The sequence below is a fragment of the Salvelinus fontinalis genome, chromosome 9, assembly GCF_029448725.1.
Source record: "Salvelinus fontinalis isolate EN_2023a chromosome 9, ASM2944872v1, whole genome shotgun sequence".
Classification (NCBI taxonomy): Eukaryota; Metazoa; Chordata; class Actinopteri; order Salmoniformes; family Salmonidae; genus Salvelinus; species Salvelinus fontinalis.
The window spans coordinates 30,355,616-30,374,772 of NC_074673.1; the positions used below are offsets into that span (position 1 = coordinate 30,355,616).

Here is a 19,157-nt window from a genome sequence, read left to right on the forward strand (position 1 = left end):
GTAGACATAATGTGTATAGTTATAGTAAAACTACTGTATATAGTTATTGCAGATCTACTGTAAATAGTTGTAGCAGTCCTACTGTATTTATCATTGCAGACCTTCTGTATGTAGTTATGGTAGACCTACTGTATATGGTTATAGCAGGCCTACTGTATATTGTTTTTGTAGACCTGTTGTATATAGTATAGTATATACCTACTGTATATAGTTATAATAGACCTACTGTATGTAGAATACCTACTGCATATAGTTACAGCAGACCTACTGTATATAGTTATAGCAGACCTACTGTATATTGTTATAGTAGATCTACTGTGTATAGTTATAGTAGACCTACTGTATATATAATGTCTACTGTAAATAGTTATAGTATACTTACTGTATATATTTATAGTATACCTACTGTATAAAGTTATAGCAGACGCACTGTATATAGAATGCCTGCTACATAAGTTATAGCAGAACTACTGTATATAGTTATAGCAGACCTACTGCATATAGTTATAGTAGACCTACTGTATATAGTTGTTATCGACCCACTGCATATAGTTATACTAGACCTACTGTATATAGTTATGAGTTATCTGTGACCAACAAATACATATCCATAGATTAGGGGCTAATTCATTTTTTTCAATTGACTTATTTCCTTATATGAACTGTAACTCAGTAAAATCTTTGAAATTGTTGCATGTATATGTTTGTTCAGTACATGTTCCTCAGTGGAGTGTGAAATTAGTAATCATTGCATGTATGACTATGTTTGTTATTGTGTCTGCTCTGTGGTCTTCATGTTCTAGAACCGTCTGGACATAAAGAATGGCTGCATTCTCCGTCTGACCAAGGCACCGGTGAGCCTAACAAACCAACCATGCTCTGTTCCTTACATAATCCCCTCTTGGCTCTGTCTGTCTGTCTGTCTGTCTGTCTGTCTGTCTGTCTGTCTGTCTGTCTGTCTGTCTGTCTGTCTGTCTGTCTGTCTGTCTGTCTGTCTGTCTGTCTGTCTGTCTGTGTGTGTGTGTGTGTGTGTGTGTGTGTCTGCACGCTATGTAGGCCTATTGCAATTGTATTACATTATGGGTATATCTACTTCATCCATCCTTTGTCTGTGTGTTTTTATGCTGTGTGTGTTGTAGGGCCGTTGTGCCGAGGACCTCTACAAGGGCATCCAGAGCTCAGACTCAGGTGTGCGCTGTGATTCGCTGAAGCAGCTGGCCTGCGTGTCCACTGATGTCACTTTTGCCCAAGAGTTTATCAGCCGTGATGGCCACTCTCTGCTGGTGAAGATCGTAGAGGACGCTGACGAGTCAGTTCCCTTCTCTGTGTCTCTCTATATGTCTCTGTGTCTCTTTATAGGTCCCTGTGTCTCTATATATGTCTCTGTGTCTCTCATAATGTCACTGTGTCTTTGTGTTTGTCTCTGTCTCTCTCTACTCTCTCTTCAACTAACCTTTAAAGCAGAGACAGCAGACTCACATAAGTGAGCGCTTCTCTGTCTGTCCTGTTCTCCTAGCAGACTGTGTGTGGTTATTTTGGGGGATGGGGGAAATGCAGTGCGGTAGTGCATATTTTAGCTGGCTGCAGTTGAATGCTGTGCTTTGATAGATGCTGCCGCAGAGATATGAGACGATTACCTCACGTGGGAACACGTCCCTGGGTGAAGTATGGGCTGAGTCTGGCCTTCCCCTCATACTGTTAGCATAGTTACTGTGGAGGAATTCAATGAAGCTGTAGTTGGGTTCGTCTGTTGAATTCTAGAATAACATTGAGTTGGCATGGAGAATTGGCTAGGAAGAATATGCAGCTCTGTGTTGCGTAGTTAGTGATTTGGTTAGTTTGATTAAAATCAACCAAGGGATGGATAGATCCAAGGATATGAGTTTGACCTCATGCTTTTGAAGATGTAACATATCTTATAGTCACAAATCAATTATACCTCTATTATACCACTTGAATCCCAGGGAAGGCATGAAACACATTCCTACCAAACCTGAGAAAACATTTCAGCCTGGTATGGTCTAGTCTCTCCTAATCTCGCCACCTATAACCAAATCAGTGGAAATAGTCAGTGGCTGTCTGTGGTTTTCTTTGTCAATGTTGTATTTGCTGAAGTTGTAATATTTTATTCTGAGTTGTGTGTATTGTCTGTTAGGGCCCCTCTGATCATGACCCACACACTGACAGGCTTCATGGAGTTGATGGACCATGGGATTGTATCATGGGAGAATCTCTCTGCTGTCTTCATCAAGAAGGTAGGTTCCTAAACTATTGGCTTCTTTAACCTAAGTGGAGGAGGAGAATTAAATATATATCAGGAGTAAGAAAGTAAGGAATTAGACATTTAGGGTTGGTTCCTCGGACTAGGCTTAATCTTCGTCTGGGAAACCGACCCATAATGTTAATGTGTGTAATGTTTGACCATGAAGAAATGTCTGATAGGAGCTCTGGTGACCACTAGTCATGGGACTGACTCTCCGCACTCAGTTTCAACCTATTATATCCCCATCGCATTCTATCCCACTACTATCCTACTCTGCTATCTGTGCCCTTCTATACTAACTGTATCCTGTGTCTGTTTCCTGGTACCTATCAGATTGCTAACTTCGTCAATGCCAAGGTGCTGGACGCGTCCATCCAGCAGGTGTCCCTGGCCATCCTGGAGAGCATGGTGCTGAGCAGCAGCAGCCTCTTCCAGCAGGTCAAGCAGGAGGTCACTCTGGAGAGACTCCTCTCACATCTACAGGTGTAAGTGTGTGTCATCCATGGATAGAATTGTGGGAAAAACCTGCTTTACCTCCAATGAATGAGTGTGCTTATACCTGCTTACACACATAGACCCTCATCTCTAAATAATTTTAAGGTTAAATGTACCTCAGGAAAATGTAATGATAAGCTTGTCCAGGGTCTGAAGTCTACAGTTCATCTAAGAAATACACACACATACTACTCTCTCCCATCTCTCATTATGCCCACCCATACACTCTCTTTTATTCCAGGACAAACCAACAGATTCAAACCAAAGCCATGGCCCTCCTCATGGCTCTACTACAGACTGCTGGAGATGCAGACAGACAGGTAAGAATGGTCTCTATTTCCTCTCTCTCTCTCTCTCTCTCTCTCTCTCTCTCTCTCTCTCTCTTGCTCTTTCTCTCTCTTTCTCTTTCTCTGTCTGGATCTCCCTCTCTGTCTCTCCCTCTCTGTCTTTCTCCCTGTCTCTCTCTGTCTCTCTCTCAATTTCATTTAATTCAATTTGCTTTATTGGCATGACGTAACAATGTATATAATGCTTACTTTGGAGATTTACAATATTAACATAATTAATAATAGTAATCAATATTCTCAGCGGGACAACAATAACCAAGGGTCAAAATAACCATACATTGAACAATAACAATAAACATAGAGGACGTGTGCAGGTTGGTTGGTCTGTCAGACACTGTCCCTCATCTTATGGCAAGCAGCAATGTAGTGTGCTGCCAACCCACAGCTCTCTGCGTCCTCCCCCAACAGGACAGATAGCCTATCCTCATCAGAGAGGTCTTTGAAACCTTGAATAAGGGTTTTTGTCAGGAATTGCAGCTCTGTCTTGGGTTCTGCTGTGGTGCACAGCCTTTCCTCTACAGGGAGACATGTTTTTCTGTGTCTACCCTTCTCAATGGCAAGGCTGTGCTCACTGAGCCTGTACTTTCTCAAGGTTTTTCTAAGGTTTTAATCAGTAACCATGGTCGCATAGTTTGCCACGGTGTACTGTCGATATAGGCCCAGATAGCACTGCATTTTGCTTTGTGATTGTGTTTGCATTTCCCAATAAGTAATGTTGTTTTGTTTTGACTGTGTTGTAATTTGGTTTGATCTGATTGATTGGATGTTCTGGTCCTGAGGCTTCAGTGTGTTAGTAGAACAAGTTTGTGAACGCAGCCCCAGGACCAGCTGGATGAGGGGACTCTTTTCTTTGCTCAGCTCTTGGGATTGAAGGGATTGGTAATGATATGAGAGGGGGTCACTGTATTTTAGATGTTTCTAAAACTTAATTGCTTTTTTAAAAGTTTTTATTATTATTGGATATTGGCTTAATTTTGCCCTACATGCACTGTTTGTAGTTTTCTTCTGGACATGTAGGAGAATCTTACAGAACTCGGCATGTAGGGTTTCAATGGGGGGTTTGTCCCATTGGGTGAAATCTTGTTTTGTAAGTGGACCGCACTCCTCGCTGCCATAAAGTGCAATTGGTTCAATGACACATTCGATTAGGTATTTCAATTTGAATTTGTTTTTTAATCGCGCAGAATGCCCTGCTTTCTCTCTCTGTCTCTGTCAATTCAATTCAATTCAAGGGGCTTTATTGGCATGGGAAACATGTGTTAACATTGCCAAAGCAAGTGAGGTAGATAATATACAAAAGTTAAATGAACAATAAAAATTAACAGTAAACATTACACATACAGAAGTTTCAAAACAATAAAGACATCACAAATGTCATATTGTATATATACAGTGTTGTAACAATGTACAAATGGTTAACTTCTTATGGCTGCAAGCCCGACGTCGGTACACTTATGACAACAGCCAGCTCAAGTGCAGGGCGCGAAATTCAAAATATATATTTTTTTAATATTTAACTTTCACACATTAACAAGTCCAATACAGCATATGAAAGGTACACATCTTGTGAATCCAGCCAACATGTCCGATTTTTAAAATGTTTTACAGGGAAGACACAAAATGTAAATCTATTAGCTAACCACGTTAGCAAAAGACACCACTTTTTTTACTCCACCAGTTTTTTACTCCATCAGTAGCTATCACAAATTCGACCAAATAAAGATATAAATAGCCACTAACCAAGAAACAACTTCATCAGATGACAGTCTGATAACATATTTAATGTATAGCATATGTTTTGTTAGAAAAATGTGCATATTTCAGGTATAAATCATAGTTTACATTGCAGCTACAATCAGAAATTGCACCGAAAGCAGCCATAAAACTACAGACACCAACGTCAAATACCTAATTACTCATCATAAAACATTTCTGAAAAATACATAGTGTACAGCAAATGAAAGACAGGCATCTTGTGATTCCAGCCAATATTTCCGATTTATTAAGTGTTTTACAGCGAAAACAAAATGTAGCGTTATATTAGCTTAGCACAATAGCCAGAAACACTTGGGCGCCGACGACTAGTTCACATCTACGACAGATATATGAAATAGCATCATAAAATGTTTCTTACTTTTGCTGATCTTCCATCAGAATGTTGGACAAGGGGTCCTTTGTCCAGAACAGTCGTTGTTTGGATTTAGAACGGCAACTTTCCCTCTTGATTTAGCACGCGCACTAGCCAAGTGGCACGGATCTCTCCATCGTCAACAAAGTCAGAGAACGGAACACGGCAAAACTCCCGAAAAAATTTCAATAATCTGATTAAACTATATTGAAAAAACATACTTTACCATGATATGGTCACATGTATCAAATAAAATCAGAGCCGGAGATAGTAGTCGTCCATAACGGCAGCTAAACAGAAGGCAATCCCACTGTCCACCTCGCGCTCCCAAGAGTACCGGAAATGAGAAACACGTCATACAAAGAGCTTGTATTCCAATTCAGACCAAGATAAACACGAAATTTCTTCTCTCACAGCCTCTTGACATCCAGGGAAGGTCTATGAAGTGCACGTATACTCTTACGTATCATGCCCATGTATAGGCAGGAAGTAGAACAGAGCATCAATTTCAGACTTTTCACTTCCCAGTCAGGAAGTTTGTGCCAAATGAGTTCTGTTTGACTCACAGATATAATTCAAACGGTTTTAGAAACTAGAGAGTGTTTTCTATCCAATAGTAATAATAATATGCGTATTGTACAAGCAAGAATTGAGTATGAGGCCGTTTGAAATGGGCACCTTTAATCAGAGCTACTCAATACTGCCCCTGCAGCCATAAAAAGTTAAAGTACACAAGGGAAAATAAATAAGCATAAATATGGGTTGTATTTACAATGGTGTTTGTTCTTCACTGGTTGCCCTTTTCTTGTGGCAACAGGTCACAAATCTTGCTGATGTGATGGCACACTGTGGAATTTCACCCAGTAGATATGAGACTTTATCAAAATTGGATTTGTTTTCGAATTCTTTGTGGGTCTGTGTGATCTGAGGGAAATATGTGTCTCTAATATGGTCATACATTTGGCAGGAGGTTAGGAAGTGCAGCTCAGTTTCCACCTCATTTTGTGAGCAGTGAGCACATAGCCTGTCTTCTCTTGAGAGCAGTGAGCACATAGCCTGTCTTCTCTTGAGAGCCATGTCTGCCTACGGCGACCTTTCTCAATAGCAAGGCTATGCTCACTGAGTATGTACATAGTCAAAGCTTTCCATAAGTTTGGGACAGTCAAAGTGGTCAGGTATTCTGCCACTGTGTATTCTCTGTTTAGGGCCAAATATCATTCTAGTTTGCTCTGTTTTTTTTTGTTAATTCTTTCCAATGTGTCAAGTAATTATCTTTTTGTTTTCTCATGATTTGGTTGGGTCTAATTGTGCTGTTGTCCTGGGGCTCTGTGGGGTGTGTTTGTGTTTGTGAACAGAGCCCTAGGACCAGCTTGCTTAGGGGACTCTTCTCCAGGTTCATCTCTCTGTAGGTGATGGCTTTGTTATGGAAGGTTTGGGAATCGCTTCCTTTTAGGTGGTTGTAGAATTTAACGGCTCTTTTCTGGATTTTGATAATTAGTGGGTATCGACCTAATTCTGCTCTGCATGCATTATTTGGTGTTCTAGGTTGTACACGGAGGATATTTTTGCAGAATTCTGCATGCAGAGTCTCAATTTGGTGTTTGTCCCATTTTGTGAAGTCTTGGTTGGTGAGCGGACCCCAGACCTCACAACCATAAAGGGCGATGGGCTCTATGACTGATTCAAGTATTTTTAGCCAGATCCTAATTGGTATGTTGAAATTTATGTTGCTTTTGATGGCATAGAATGCCCTTCTTGCCTTGTCTCTCAGATCGTTCACAGCTTTGTGGAAGTTACCTGTGGCGCTGATGTTTAGGCCGAGGTATGTATAGTTTTTTGTGTGCTCTAGGGCAACAGTGTCTAGATGGAATTTGTGGTCCTGGCGACTGGACCTTTTTTGGAACACCATTATTTTGGTCTTACTGAGATTTACTGTCAGGGCCCAGGTCTGGCAGAATCTGTGCAGAAGATCTAGGTGCTGCTGTAGGCCCTCCTTGGTTGGTGACAGAAGCACCAGATCATCAGCAAACAGTAGACATTTGACTTCGGATTCTAGTAGGGTGAGGCCGGGTGCTGCAGACTGTTCTAGTGCCCGCGCCAATTCGTTGATATATATGTTGAAGAGGGTGGGGCTTAACCTGTCTAGGATCAGCGTGCCGCTAGCGGCGCCCCCCCCCCCCCCCACTGAAAAACCAGTGCCGCGAAATTCAAAAAAAATATTCTTTTAAAATATTTAACTTTCACACATTAAAGTCCAATACAGCTAATGAAAGACACAGATCTTGTGAATCCAGTCAACATGTCCAATTTTTAAAATGTTTTACAGGGAAGACACAATATGTAAAGATGTACATCTATTACCTAAAAACACATTAGCATAATCCACCATCTTTTATTTGTCCACCAACACCAGTAGCCATCACCAATTCGGCTAAACTAAGATATTTATAGCCCCTAACCAACAAAAAAACTCATCAGATGACAGTCTGATAACATATTTATGGTATGGGATAGGTTTTGTTAGAAAAAAGTGCATATTTCAGGTAGATGGCATAGGTTACAATTGCACCCACCGTCACAAATGGAATAGAAAAACTACTTAGAGCAACGTGTTTACCTACTTACTAATCATCAAACATTTCGTAAAAATACACAGCATACACGAATCGAAAGACACAGATCCTGTGAATACAGACAATATTTCAGATTTTCTAAGTGTCTTACAGCGAAAACACAATAAATCGTTATATTAGCATAGCATATAGCACATAGCAGCCCAGCATTGATTCTAGCCCAAGTGAGCGATAACGTCAACATCGCCAAAAATATATTAATTTTTTCACTAACCTTCTCAGAATTCTTCAGATGACACTCCTGTAACATCATATTACACAATCCATATAGAGTTTGATCGAAAACGTTTATATTTAGCCACCAAAATCATGGTTAGACAATGTGAAATGTAGCTCAGCTGGTCAGAAAATGTCCTTGCGCCACTTAGACAGTGATCTACTCTTATACATAAATACTCATAAACGTGACTAAAAAATATAGGGTGGACAGGGATTGATAGACAATTTAATTCTTAATACAATTGCGGAATTACATTTTTTAATTTATCCTTACTTTTCAATACAGTTTGCGCCAAGCGAAGCTACGTCAAAAAACATGGCGTCCTAAGCCACTAAAATGTTTCGACAGAAACACGATTTATCATAATAAAAATGTCCTACTATGAGCTGTTCTTCCATCAGTATCTTGGGCAAAGGATCCTTTCTTGGGAGTAATCGTCTTTTGGTGGAAAGCTGTCCTCTTGCCATGTGGAAATGCCAACTGCGTTCGGGATGAACTGAAAAGCGTGCCCGGCTATTCACATCGTTTCAAAAATAAATGTCCCAAAATCGCACTAAACGAATATAAATTGCTATAAAACGCTTTAAATTAACTACCTTATGATGTTTTTAACTCCTATAACGAGTGAAAAGATGACCGGAGAAATATAACAGGCTAAACTAACGCTTGGAACAGGAGCGGGTCGGTGTCTTCCACGCGCGTTACGCACCAAGAAATGACTTGCTAGCTACAGGTTTTTTTCATTTGTAGTGCCTGTGAACGCGCAATCGACCCCATTGGAATCGTCATCACGTAAAGGCATCCAGGGGAAGACGTAAGAAGTGTCCGTATAGTCATAGCAATAACAGTGCCCTTTTAACTGACTTCAGAACAGTGGCCAACATTTCTGAAATCTGACTCCATGTCAGGGAAATTGCTGTAGAATGGGCTCTGTTCCACTTAGAGACAAAATTTCAACTCCTATAGAAACTATAGACTGTTTTCTATCCAATAATAATAATAATATGCATATTGTACGATCAAGGATTTTGTGGGAAGCCGTTTCAAAAATTACACAATTAGCATAAATAGTCTCAACAGCGCCCCCATCCTCAACAGGTTTTAAGCTGCATCCTTGTCTCACCCCACGACCCTGTGTGAAGAAATGTGTGTGTTTTTTGCCAATTTTAACCGCACACTTGTTGTTTGTGTACATGGACTTTATAATGTCGTATGTTTTACCCCCAACACCACTTTCCATCAATTTGTACAGCAGACCCTCATGCCAAATTGAGTCTAAGGCTTTTTTGAAATCAACAAAGCATGAGAAGACTTTGCCTTTGTTTTGGTTTGTTTGGTTGTCAATTAGGGTGTGTAGGGTGAATACATGGTCTGTTGTACGGTAATTTGGTAAAAAGCCAATTTGACATTTGCTCAGTACATTGTTTTCATTGAGGAAATGTACGAGTCTGCTGTTAATGATAATGCAGAGGATTTTCCCAAGGTTGCTGTTGACGCATATTCCACGGTAGTTATTGGGGTCAAATTTGTCTCCACTTTTGTGGATTGGGGTGATCAGTCCTTGGTTCCAAATATTGGGGAAGATGCCAGAGCTAAGGACGATGTTAAAGAGTTTTAGTATAGCCAATTGGAATTTGTTGTCTGTATATTTGATCATTTCATTAAGGATACCATCAACACCACAGGCTTTTTTGGGTTGGAGGGTTTTTATTTTGTCCTGTAACTCATTCAAGGTAATTGGAGAATCCAGTGGGTTCTGGTAGTCTTTAATAGGTGATTCTAGGATTTGTATTTGATCATGTATATGTTTTTGCTCTTTTATTCTTTGTTATAGAGCCAAAAAGATTGGAGAAGTGGTTTACCCATACATCTCCATTTTGGATAGATAATTCTTTGTGTTGTTGTTTGTTTAGTGTTTTCCAATTTTCCCAGAATTGGTTAGAGTCTATGGATTCTTCAATTACATTGAGCTGATTTCTGACGTGCTGTTCCTTCTTTTTCCGTAGTGTATTTCTGTATTGTTTTAGTGATTCACCATAGTGAAGGCGTAGACTCAGGTTTTCCGGGTCTCTATGTTTTTGGTTGGACAGGTTTCTCAATTTCTTTCTTAGGTTTTTACATTCTTCATCAAACCATTTGTCATTGTTGTTCATTTTCTTCGGTTTTCTATTTGAGATTTTTAGATTTGATAGGGAAGCTGAGAGGTCAAATATACTGTTAAGATTTTCTACTGCCGAGTTTACACCTTCACTATTGCAGTGGAACGTTTTACCCAGGAAATTGTCTAAAAGGAATTGAATTTGTTGTTGCCTAATTGTTTTTTGGTAGGTTTCCAAACTGCATTCCTTCCATCTATAGCATTTCTTAATGTTACTCAGTTCCTTTGGCTTTGATGCCTCATGATTGAGTATTGCTCTGTTCAAGTAGACTGTGATTTTGCTGTGGTCTGATAGGGGTGTCAGTGGGCTGACTGTGAACGCTCTGAGAGACTCTGGGTTGAGGTCAGTGATAGAGTAGTCTACAGTGCTACTGCCAAGAGATGAGCTATAGGTGTGCCTACCATAGGAGTCCCCTCGAAGCCTACCATTGACTATGTACATACCCAGCGTGCGACAGAGCTGCAGGAGTTGTGACCCGTTTTTGTTGGTTATGTTGTCATAGTTGTGCCTAGGGGGGCATATGGGGGAGGGAATGCTGTCACCTGCAGGCAGGTGTTTGTCCCCCTGTGTGCTGAGGGTGTCAGGTTCTTGTCCAGTTCTGGCATTTAGGTCGCCACAGACTAATACATGTCCCTGGGCCTGGAAATGATTGATTTCTCCCTCCAGGATGGAGAAGCTGTCTTCATTAAAGTATGGGGATTCTAGTGGGGGGATATAGGTAGCACACAGAAGGACATTTTTCTCTGTTAAGATAATTTCCTTTTGAATTTCTAGCCAAATGTAAAATGTTCCTGTTTTGATTAATTTAATAGAGTGAGTTAGGTCTGCTCTGTACCAAATTAGCATACCCCCTGAGTCCCTTCCCTGTTTCACACCTGGTAGTTTGGTGGATGGGACTACCAGCTCTCTGTAACCTAGAGGGCAACCAGTGAGTCCGTCTCCTCTATACCATGTTTCTTGCAGGATGACAATGTCTGTATTACCGATTTCTTTGGTGAAGTCCGGGTTCCTGCTCTTTAGGTCAAAGGCAAATGACCTCAGGCCTTGGATATTCCAGGATGATATAGTGAAGGCTTTTTGTTCCATAAAGTGTCCAATGTTGTTGGTCGTGGTTTGGCCTCAGGCCAGTAAGTGTGAGCAGAGCCTGCTGAGCATCTGGTACATGCCGTTGGCTTGGGCGAGTGTAAGAGTGGGGGTTGGGCCTGTTTGCCCGCTCACTACCTGGGCATATGTGTGACTTCCATGTTGATGCCCCCTTTGCGGGGGTGGGGTGCATGGGGTGGGCAGGAGTGGCATAGGTCTGATCTGAGGGGCCCTAAATGGGGTGTGGGCATTGTTGATGTGGGGGGGTGTTGATTGGTTGGGGTGGGGGTGTGGATGTGTCTGGGGGTGCTGTGGTCTGGATGTAAGTCCTCTTGGCATGGGTCCTCTATGTGTAGGTCCGGGGGGGGGGGTCCTGCAGGTCTTGGAGGGTGTCTCGCTGGTCTGGGTGGGGTGTCTATTGATCTGTTGCTCCTGTGTGAAGTGTTGGGGCTGCGTTTGAGAGCGATGTCCATTAGAGTCCGGGCGAAGGTGGGCACTGCTGCCTTGTATAGGTGGACCTGGTCATAGAGGCTGTTCAAGTCCAGGGTGGAGTGGTGGGCCAGGAAAACATTTGGTTTTGAGGCACAGTCACGGGAAATGCTTGTGTTTACCCGCTGTATTGTAGCAGGGTGGAAGTCTTCTCGTGGTAGCAGGGTGGAGATAACCACCTGTGCAATGGGGAAAGTAGAAGAAGCTTTTTCAATCACTCCCTTCAGTGCTGTGGCCACCCTTTCCTGCTGTGCTCTCAGGTCGTTTGTGCCTATGTGTATTATTATGTGGCTAGGTGAGCCTAGTTTGTCCTCAGACAGAAGGTCTAGGGCGCACTGGGTGTTTGGACACCAGAGTTTAGACACACTGTGTTTGGGCAAAAGTTTTTCTTCTTCTATATATTTCCCATTTGAGTCCATAAGGAGAACAATCTGTGTCTTGTGTTTGTCCTCAGTGGGTGTCGGGGGGTTGTCAGGAGGGCTATCAGGGTGGCTGACAGGGGTGGTGCTCAGAGGGGGTGAGAGCTGCTGGGTTTGGGGTTTTTCATTTGTCTGTTCTGCTGTGATGTCGACTCTATGGTCAGGGTCTGGTGTGGACTGTTCTGCTGTGGTGTCGAGACTTTTGTCGGGTGCTGAGGTGGGCTGTTCTGCTGGCTTCTCTGTGGGGATGGCCACCTCTCTAGTGGGTTGTTCTCTGTCATACGCCTTCCCCCTCAACCTCTCCTCCAGCAGTCTGATCCTCTCCTCCATCCCCCTCACACTCTCCTCCAGCAGTCTGCTCCTCTCCTCTAGTGCTCTGTTCTGCTCCTGCTCCTGCTCTTTCTGCTGTTGAAGTTGTCTCACCACAGTCCAGAGTGCAGATATGTCTCTCTCCACCTCCAGCACTCCGGGTCTGGTTAAGGGGGTGTTGTTGTGCTGGACTGTTGTCTGGGTCTGTGTTGACTGGAGTGTAATCACCTGCTGTTCTAGCTCCACCTGCCTTACCTCCAGCTGGGTGAATTTATCCTTCATTTCAATGAGGGAGAAGTACTCTGTACTGGGAGGTTGACTGTCTGCTGAGGGTTACTTGTCTGTGGGGTTATATGATGAAGAGGCCTGGTTTGACCCGCTTGGGGTGGGGGTATCTTTATCAAGGGAGAGCTTCTCCTGCTGGGCTAATTCTTTGATTAGGTGAAAGTCCAGCTGAAACTGTTTGGGGTTGCCCTGTACCATTACTGTTCCAGACTTATAACGATTTATGTTAGCTGACTCAGAGTCCTCGTTGTCAAGTATCCTGAGTTTCCACCCCTCGTTAACCCCCCTCTCTTAACAGAGGGGTAGTGTGCTAATATAGCACTGTGCCATGCCAGGGGATGGTTTGTGTGGAAGATAAGGTTGCTGATGTTCCCATTTTTGTAATAGTCAGCAAAAAGTGTTTCTTGATTTTCCATAAGGAGCTTCATTTTGTGATCTTTTCTTTCCTTATCATTCTTTACATACACAGGGTACTGTATTTTAATTACCTCTGAACAGCAGGAGGGAGCTTCTAAGGCCTCTCCATTTGGTTGGGGTAGACTATTCGACTCTCCTGCCATTGTTGGGCTAATGGTCTTTGACACCTCTCACTTGACACGTAAGTGCTAGTTGGAGCTGTATCAAGCTTGGCAGAATTATCTTAGCATTCAGTCCTTATAAAGTAATGTCATGTGTTTTCCTTCTTGGCTTTTGGAAATAGAATATAGTTTCAGACTAAACATTACTCACTCAGTTCCAGGTTGGGTGGTGTTTTCAGGTTTCTGTTGTTTTCTAGAGAATTTGCTGGAAAGAATAAAAATCCTTGGTAGTTGTGAACCATTCAGGTGATTCCGTAATTCCGTCCAAAATCAGGTTGTAGGTTTTGAGTTTTGATTTGAAGTGAGGGTTATGTTGTAGAGGGTAGCATCCTGTATGTGTTCCTGACAAAAAATCCAAGTTTATCTAACTCTAAATCTATATTTTTTAAAGAAAATGCTGAAAAATGCAGGAGCTCATCTGATCGTGACCTCTGCTCTGCTCTCTCTCTTTCTGTCTCTCTTTCGCTCCCTCTCTCTCTCTCTCTCTCTGTCTGTTTCTCTCTCTCTCTGTGTGTATTGCTCTCTCTGTCTGTCTCTCTCTCGCTCCCTCTCTCACTGTCTCTGTCTCTCTCTCGCTCTCTCTCTGTCTGTCTGTCTGTCTGTCTGTCTGTCTCTCTCTCTCTCTCTCTCTCTGTCTCTCTCTCGCTCTCTCTCTGTGTATCGCTCTCTCTGTCTGTCTCTCTGTCTCTCTCTCGCTCCCTCTCTCACTCCCTCTCTCGCTCCCTCTCTCACTGTCTCTGTCTCTGTCTCTCTGTCTCTGTCTGTCTGTCTGTCTGTCTGTCTGTCTGTCTGTCTGTCTCTCTCTCTCTCTCTCTCTCTCTCTCTCTCTCTCTCTCTGTCTTTCTGTCTGTCTGTCTGTCTGTCTGTCTGTCTGTCTGTCTGTCTGTCTGTCTGGCTGTCTGTCTGTCTGTCTCTCTCTCTGTCTCTCTCTCTCTCTCTCTCTCTCTCTCTCTCTCTCTCTCTCTGCCTCTCTGTCTCTCTCTCTCTCTCTCTCTCTGTCTCTCTCTCTGTCTCTGTCTCTCTCTGTCTCCCACTCTCTCTGTCTCCCACTCTCTCTGTCTCCCACTCTCTCTCTCTGTCTGTCTCTTTCTTTCTTCTCTCCCTCGCCTGCTCTGTTTTCCAGAGGGAGGTACAAGTTAATCAGTTTGAGTGAGTCTGTTCAAAACAAAGGGTTTTGTTCAGATTTATGTGACCATTATGTCACTGGTGGCAGAGTCCTGACCTGATTTGTGACTGTAGTGCTTTTACCGCCTACTTATGGGGAAGTAGTGTCACTGCATTTCAGTAATAACTGATATAGCCAGTGGTAGTTATCTGGTGATGACACACATGATATTGGTTTTCAGGAGCTGTTTGCCTTCTTAGGAATGAAGAATCTTCGACAGTACATCTATAAGGTAAAGCCACCTTGAATGTTCGAGATTGAGGTACAAGGGCACCTTACTGTCATTGCATCCAGTAGAATGTAAAATTGGGGAAATGCAATTGTCTTTCATTAAATCTTCTATGTAGCAATTTTTTGGTCTTCTTCCAGTCATTTTATCCATAGTAAATATTCTACTGTCTTGAACCTATGGCTCATGGTTTGTTGTGACCCACAGAACATTATCCATAGTTCTGCCTCCGTGGGGGATGAGATGGCCCACTACCTGTATGTCCTTCAGTCTGTCACTCTGAACCACCTGGAGCCTCGCATGAGGATGCCCCTGGACTCCTACAACCAGGTGAGATAGATGACCTCCCTGACTTCTGACCCCTCCTACACCTGGAAATCACTGCCTCTTCGCGCCCCAGGAGAGAGTACTGACTAGTGCTTACTAAGTATCCTTGAAATCCACTTAGTCATACAGTACCATACTCCCTTATATTGGACCATTGTGTCTCTCTACTGTTATCTTTCCATCCTTCCCCTTCCTCCCTCTCCTCCCATAGGACCAGAGGGAGATTCTACACGGCCTGCGGCAGGCAGCCTTCGAGACGGAGAGTGAGAACAGCTTGAGTCATGAGCGACGGCGCTCTCTCTGTGCCAAGGAGTTCAAGAAGCTGGGCTTCTCTGTGAGTCTACTCCATGGGATTCTACTTACCACCACCTCAATCAGTCACTCTCATTCAGCCTCTGTGTGTCCTACATATACATATTAATAAACTTCTCTGAGTCTTACTCTTGTCTCTCCAAACCATTGTCTCCCTCCATACAGAGTTTGTTTTATTCCTGTTCTGTCTTCTCTCTCTAAAGAACAACAGTAACCCAGGTCAGGACCTGCTGCGGGCCCCTCCTGGCCTGCTGGCTCTGGACACTATGGCCTACTTCGCCTCCCGCTACCCCGATGCCTACAGCAGGGTGAGCAGAGGGAGGGGAAAGGGAAGATAGGGTAGGAACAGAGGGCGGGAGGGAGTTAAAGGGACAATCATGTGTCTTTGTTAGGGAGAGGGTTAAGTATTTGTCATCCTCTGACTATTTATTTATCTTGTTTTATTTCTCTCTCTGTCTCTCTCTGTCTCTGTCTCTTTCTCTCAGTTTGTTCTAGAAAACAGCAGTAGGGAGGATAAGCACGAGTGTCCATTCGCCCGTAGCAGCATCCAGCTGACTCTCATCTTGTGTGAGATCCTACGCATCGGAGAGCCCCGTAAGTCAACCTGAGCTCGTACATGTAGGCCTACATGTATTTAAGACAGGTTAAGCCAGGTCTTGCTTTTTTCCCACTGATGTCAGGCATGTTTCCTCTACTTATGACTTTCAGCTGTTAGTGTCTACATGCTGGTGTGAGTTCACACAGTATGGATACATCTGTGTATGGGTGCATTGGGTCTGTACTGGAAACATACAGTACCAGTCATGAATTTGGACACACCTACTCATTCAAGGGTTTTTCTTTATTTGTACTATTTTCTACATTGAAGAATACTAGTGACGACATCAAAACTATGAAATAACGCATATGGAATGATGTAGTAACCAAAAAAGTGTTAAACAAATCCAAAAATAATTTGTATTTTATATTCTTCAAAGTAGCCACCATTTGCCTTGATGACAGCTTTGCACACTCTGGGCATTCTCTCAACCATATTCACCTGGAATGCTTTTCCAACAGTCTTGAAGGAGTTCCCACATATGCTGAGCACTTGTTGGCTGCTTTTCCTTCACTCTGCGGTCCAACTCATCCCAAAACATCTCAATTGAGTTGAGGTCGGGGCATTGTGGATCCAGGTCATCTGATGCGGCACTCCATCACTCTCCTTCTTGGTCAACTAGCCCTTACACAGTCTGGAGGTGTGTTGGGTCACTGTTTGTTAAGTTTGCCTTGAATTCCAAATAAATCACTGACAGTGTCACCAGCAAAGCAACATCACACCTACTCCTCCAATGCTTCACAGTGGGAACCACCTACTCTGCGACTCACAAAGACACGGCGGTTCGAATCAAAAATCTCAAATTCGGACTCATCAGACCAAAGGACACATTTCCAGCGGTCTAATGTGGGCTCCCGAGTGTCGCAGTGGTCTAAGACACTGCATCTCACCTGTACTACCTGGTTCAAATCCAGGCTGCATCATATCCGGCTGTGATTGGGAGCCCAATTGGGCGGAGTAGGCCCTCATTGTAATTAAGAATTTGTTTTTAACTGACTTGCCTAGTTAAATAAAGGTTAAAAAAAATCCATTGCTCGTGTTTCTTGGCTGAAGCAAGTCTCTTCTTATTGTTGTTCTTTAGTAGTGTTTTTTTTCAGCAATTCGACCATGAATGCCTGATTCACACAGTCTCCTTTGAACAGTTGATGTGGAGATGTGTCTGTTACTTAAACTCTGTGAAGCATTTATTTGGGCTGTAATTTCTGAGGCTGGTAACTGTAATGAACTTATCCTCTGCAGCAGAGGTAACTCTGGGTCTTCCTTTCCTGTGGCGGTCCTCATGAGAGCCAGTTTCATCATAGCACTTGATGGTTTTTGCGACTGCACTTTCATTGATTATTTGAGCAGTTCTTGCGATAATATGTACTTGGTCTTTTACCAAATAGGGGTATCTTCTGTATACCACCCCTAGCTTGTCACAACTGACTGGCTCAAATGTATTAAGAAGGAAATAAATTACACTTTTTTACTTTTAACAAGGCACACCTGTTAATTGAAATGCATTCCAGGTGACGACCTCATGAAGCTGGTTGAGAGAATGCCAAGAGTGGGCAAAGCTTTCATCAAGGCAAAGGGTGGCTACTTTGAAAAATATCAAATATTTTTTTATTTGTTTAACACTTTTCTGGTTACTACATGATTCCATATGTGTTACTTCATAGTTTTGATGTCTTCACTATTATTCTACGATGTAGAAAATAGTAAAAATAAAGAAAACCCCTTATGTATATGTATATGTGTACAGTATACAGTATGTCTTATACTACTGTATAAGAATATACTGAAGCTATGTGTAGCCCTATAAATGTATGCTGATACAGGGTTGTGTTCAGTAGGGTTTGCAACGGAAAACATTTAAAAACATTTTGCAACAAAAAACTAAAATGAACGTTTCTTAAAGGTCTCATATTGTTCCTCTCGCTCTCTCTCCCCTAGCCTCAGAGACTGGTTCAAACTACCACCCCATCTTCTTCTCTCAGGACCGGCTGCTAGAGGAGCTTTTCTGCGTCTGCATCCAGCTGATCAACAAGACCTGGAAGGAGATGAGAGCCACGCAGGAGGACTTTGACAAGGTAACACAGCCTGTGTTACGCATCATACACCTGTCTGTCTCACAGTAACTTTTTTTCCCACTCTTTCCCCATATCTAACTTTCATCTATGAGTACAAGCAACCGCTTCTTGTTATAGGCAAGCAGGCAGTTTTAGGCAAGCAAGCAGCAATCATGTCCTAGCAAGTTACACTGTAACGTCTGACGTCTCACAAACTTAATTTGTGTGGCAAAGCAGTAAACTAATTTAGAAAATCTAACTTCAAAGCAGTCCATGGCATCCGGAGTAAACACAGTCTATTTGACTGCATACGCTACACTGAAAACAATAACAAGCGCTCTGTGTCCTGTGAGCCACCATAAGCCACTACAGTATCCAAGAACAGTATACAGGACAGTGACAGGCAACCCGCTGGGGTATATTAGTCAGACGGAATTGTTAGAACGGGACATTGATTAGTCAAAGTCTAGATGGTAGACACGGATGTAGAGCTATAGCCTTTGAAGCATTTTTATTTCCCGATAACCATCCCTAGGTGATGGCCATCTCCTTTCTAATACTAACTGCACTGGGCTCCCTCAGACAACAACCTCACAACAGGGCCATGTTTAACAAAGGAGTCATTCCATGTCATTTGAGCAAGCCATGACACCCACCATCTCAGATTGTTCTTAAATTGTTTCTGTTTTTAGAAACAGGTAAGATTGTCATTCCTGAAATATTATTTTGTTGAAATGTTATTTTATATATGAGAAATTAAGCTAATTGATTGCACTCAAATGGGCCATTTTAATTTATAGGATTCAGATCATATTGAATAAATATACTACCCAACATCTGACATTTCCTAGCCAAAGATTAAGTGTAAAAGAAGGCCAAACTGATTTGCTTTCATAGAGGACTAGCTTGAATTAAGAGGATGACCACTAAATGTATTTTCATAATGAGCCAAATCTATTGTTTTTTTACCCAAAGTATAGCACGAACTGTGGCATCTAGTGGTCAAAACCTGATACTTTCACACTACTTTATGGTAAATAATGCAAGTGACTTCAATGACTAATTTC

At 42.5% G+C, this 19,157-nt stretch overlaps 1 protein-coding gene across 3 annotated transcripts in view; it reads left to right on the plus strand.

The window, feature by feature from the left end:
- LOC129862410 (engulfment and cell motility protein 3-like) overlaps window positions 1-19,157 on the plus strand; it is a 52,784-nt gene that overhangs the window by 11,936 nt on the left and 21,691 nt on the right. For all 3 annotated transcript variants that reach the window (XM_055934062.1, XM_055934064.1, XM_055934063.1), the window contains exons 5-15: window positions 804-854; window positions 1,140-1,309; window positions 2,156-2,255; window positions 2,597-2,748; window positions 3,000-3,078; window positions 14,755-14,805; window positions 15,010-15,132; window positions 15,341-15,463; window positions 15,645-15,749; window positions 15,927-16,035; window positions 17,975-18,111. In XM_055934062.1, the coding sequence (XP_055790037.1) occupies window positions 804-854; window positions 1,140-1,309; window positions 2,156-2,255; window positions 2,597-2,748; window positions 3,000-3,078; window positions 14,755-14,805; window positions 15,010-15,132; window positions 15,341-15,463; window positions 15,645-15,749; window positions 15,927-16,035; window positions 17,975-18,111 (1,200 nt within the window). The remainder of the gene's footprint in view (window positions 1-803; window positions 855-1,139; window positions 1,310-2,155; window positions 2,256-2,596; window positions 2,749-2,999; window positions 3,079-14,754; window positions 14,806-15,009; window positions 15,133-15,340; window positions 15,464-15,644; window positions 15,750-15,926; window positions 16,036-17,974; window positions 18,112-19,157) is intronic.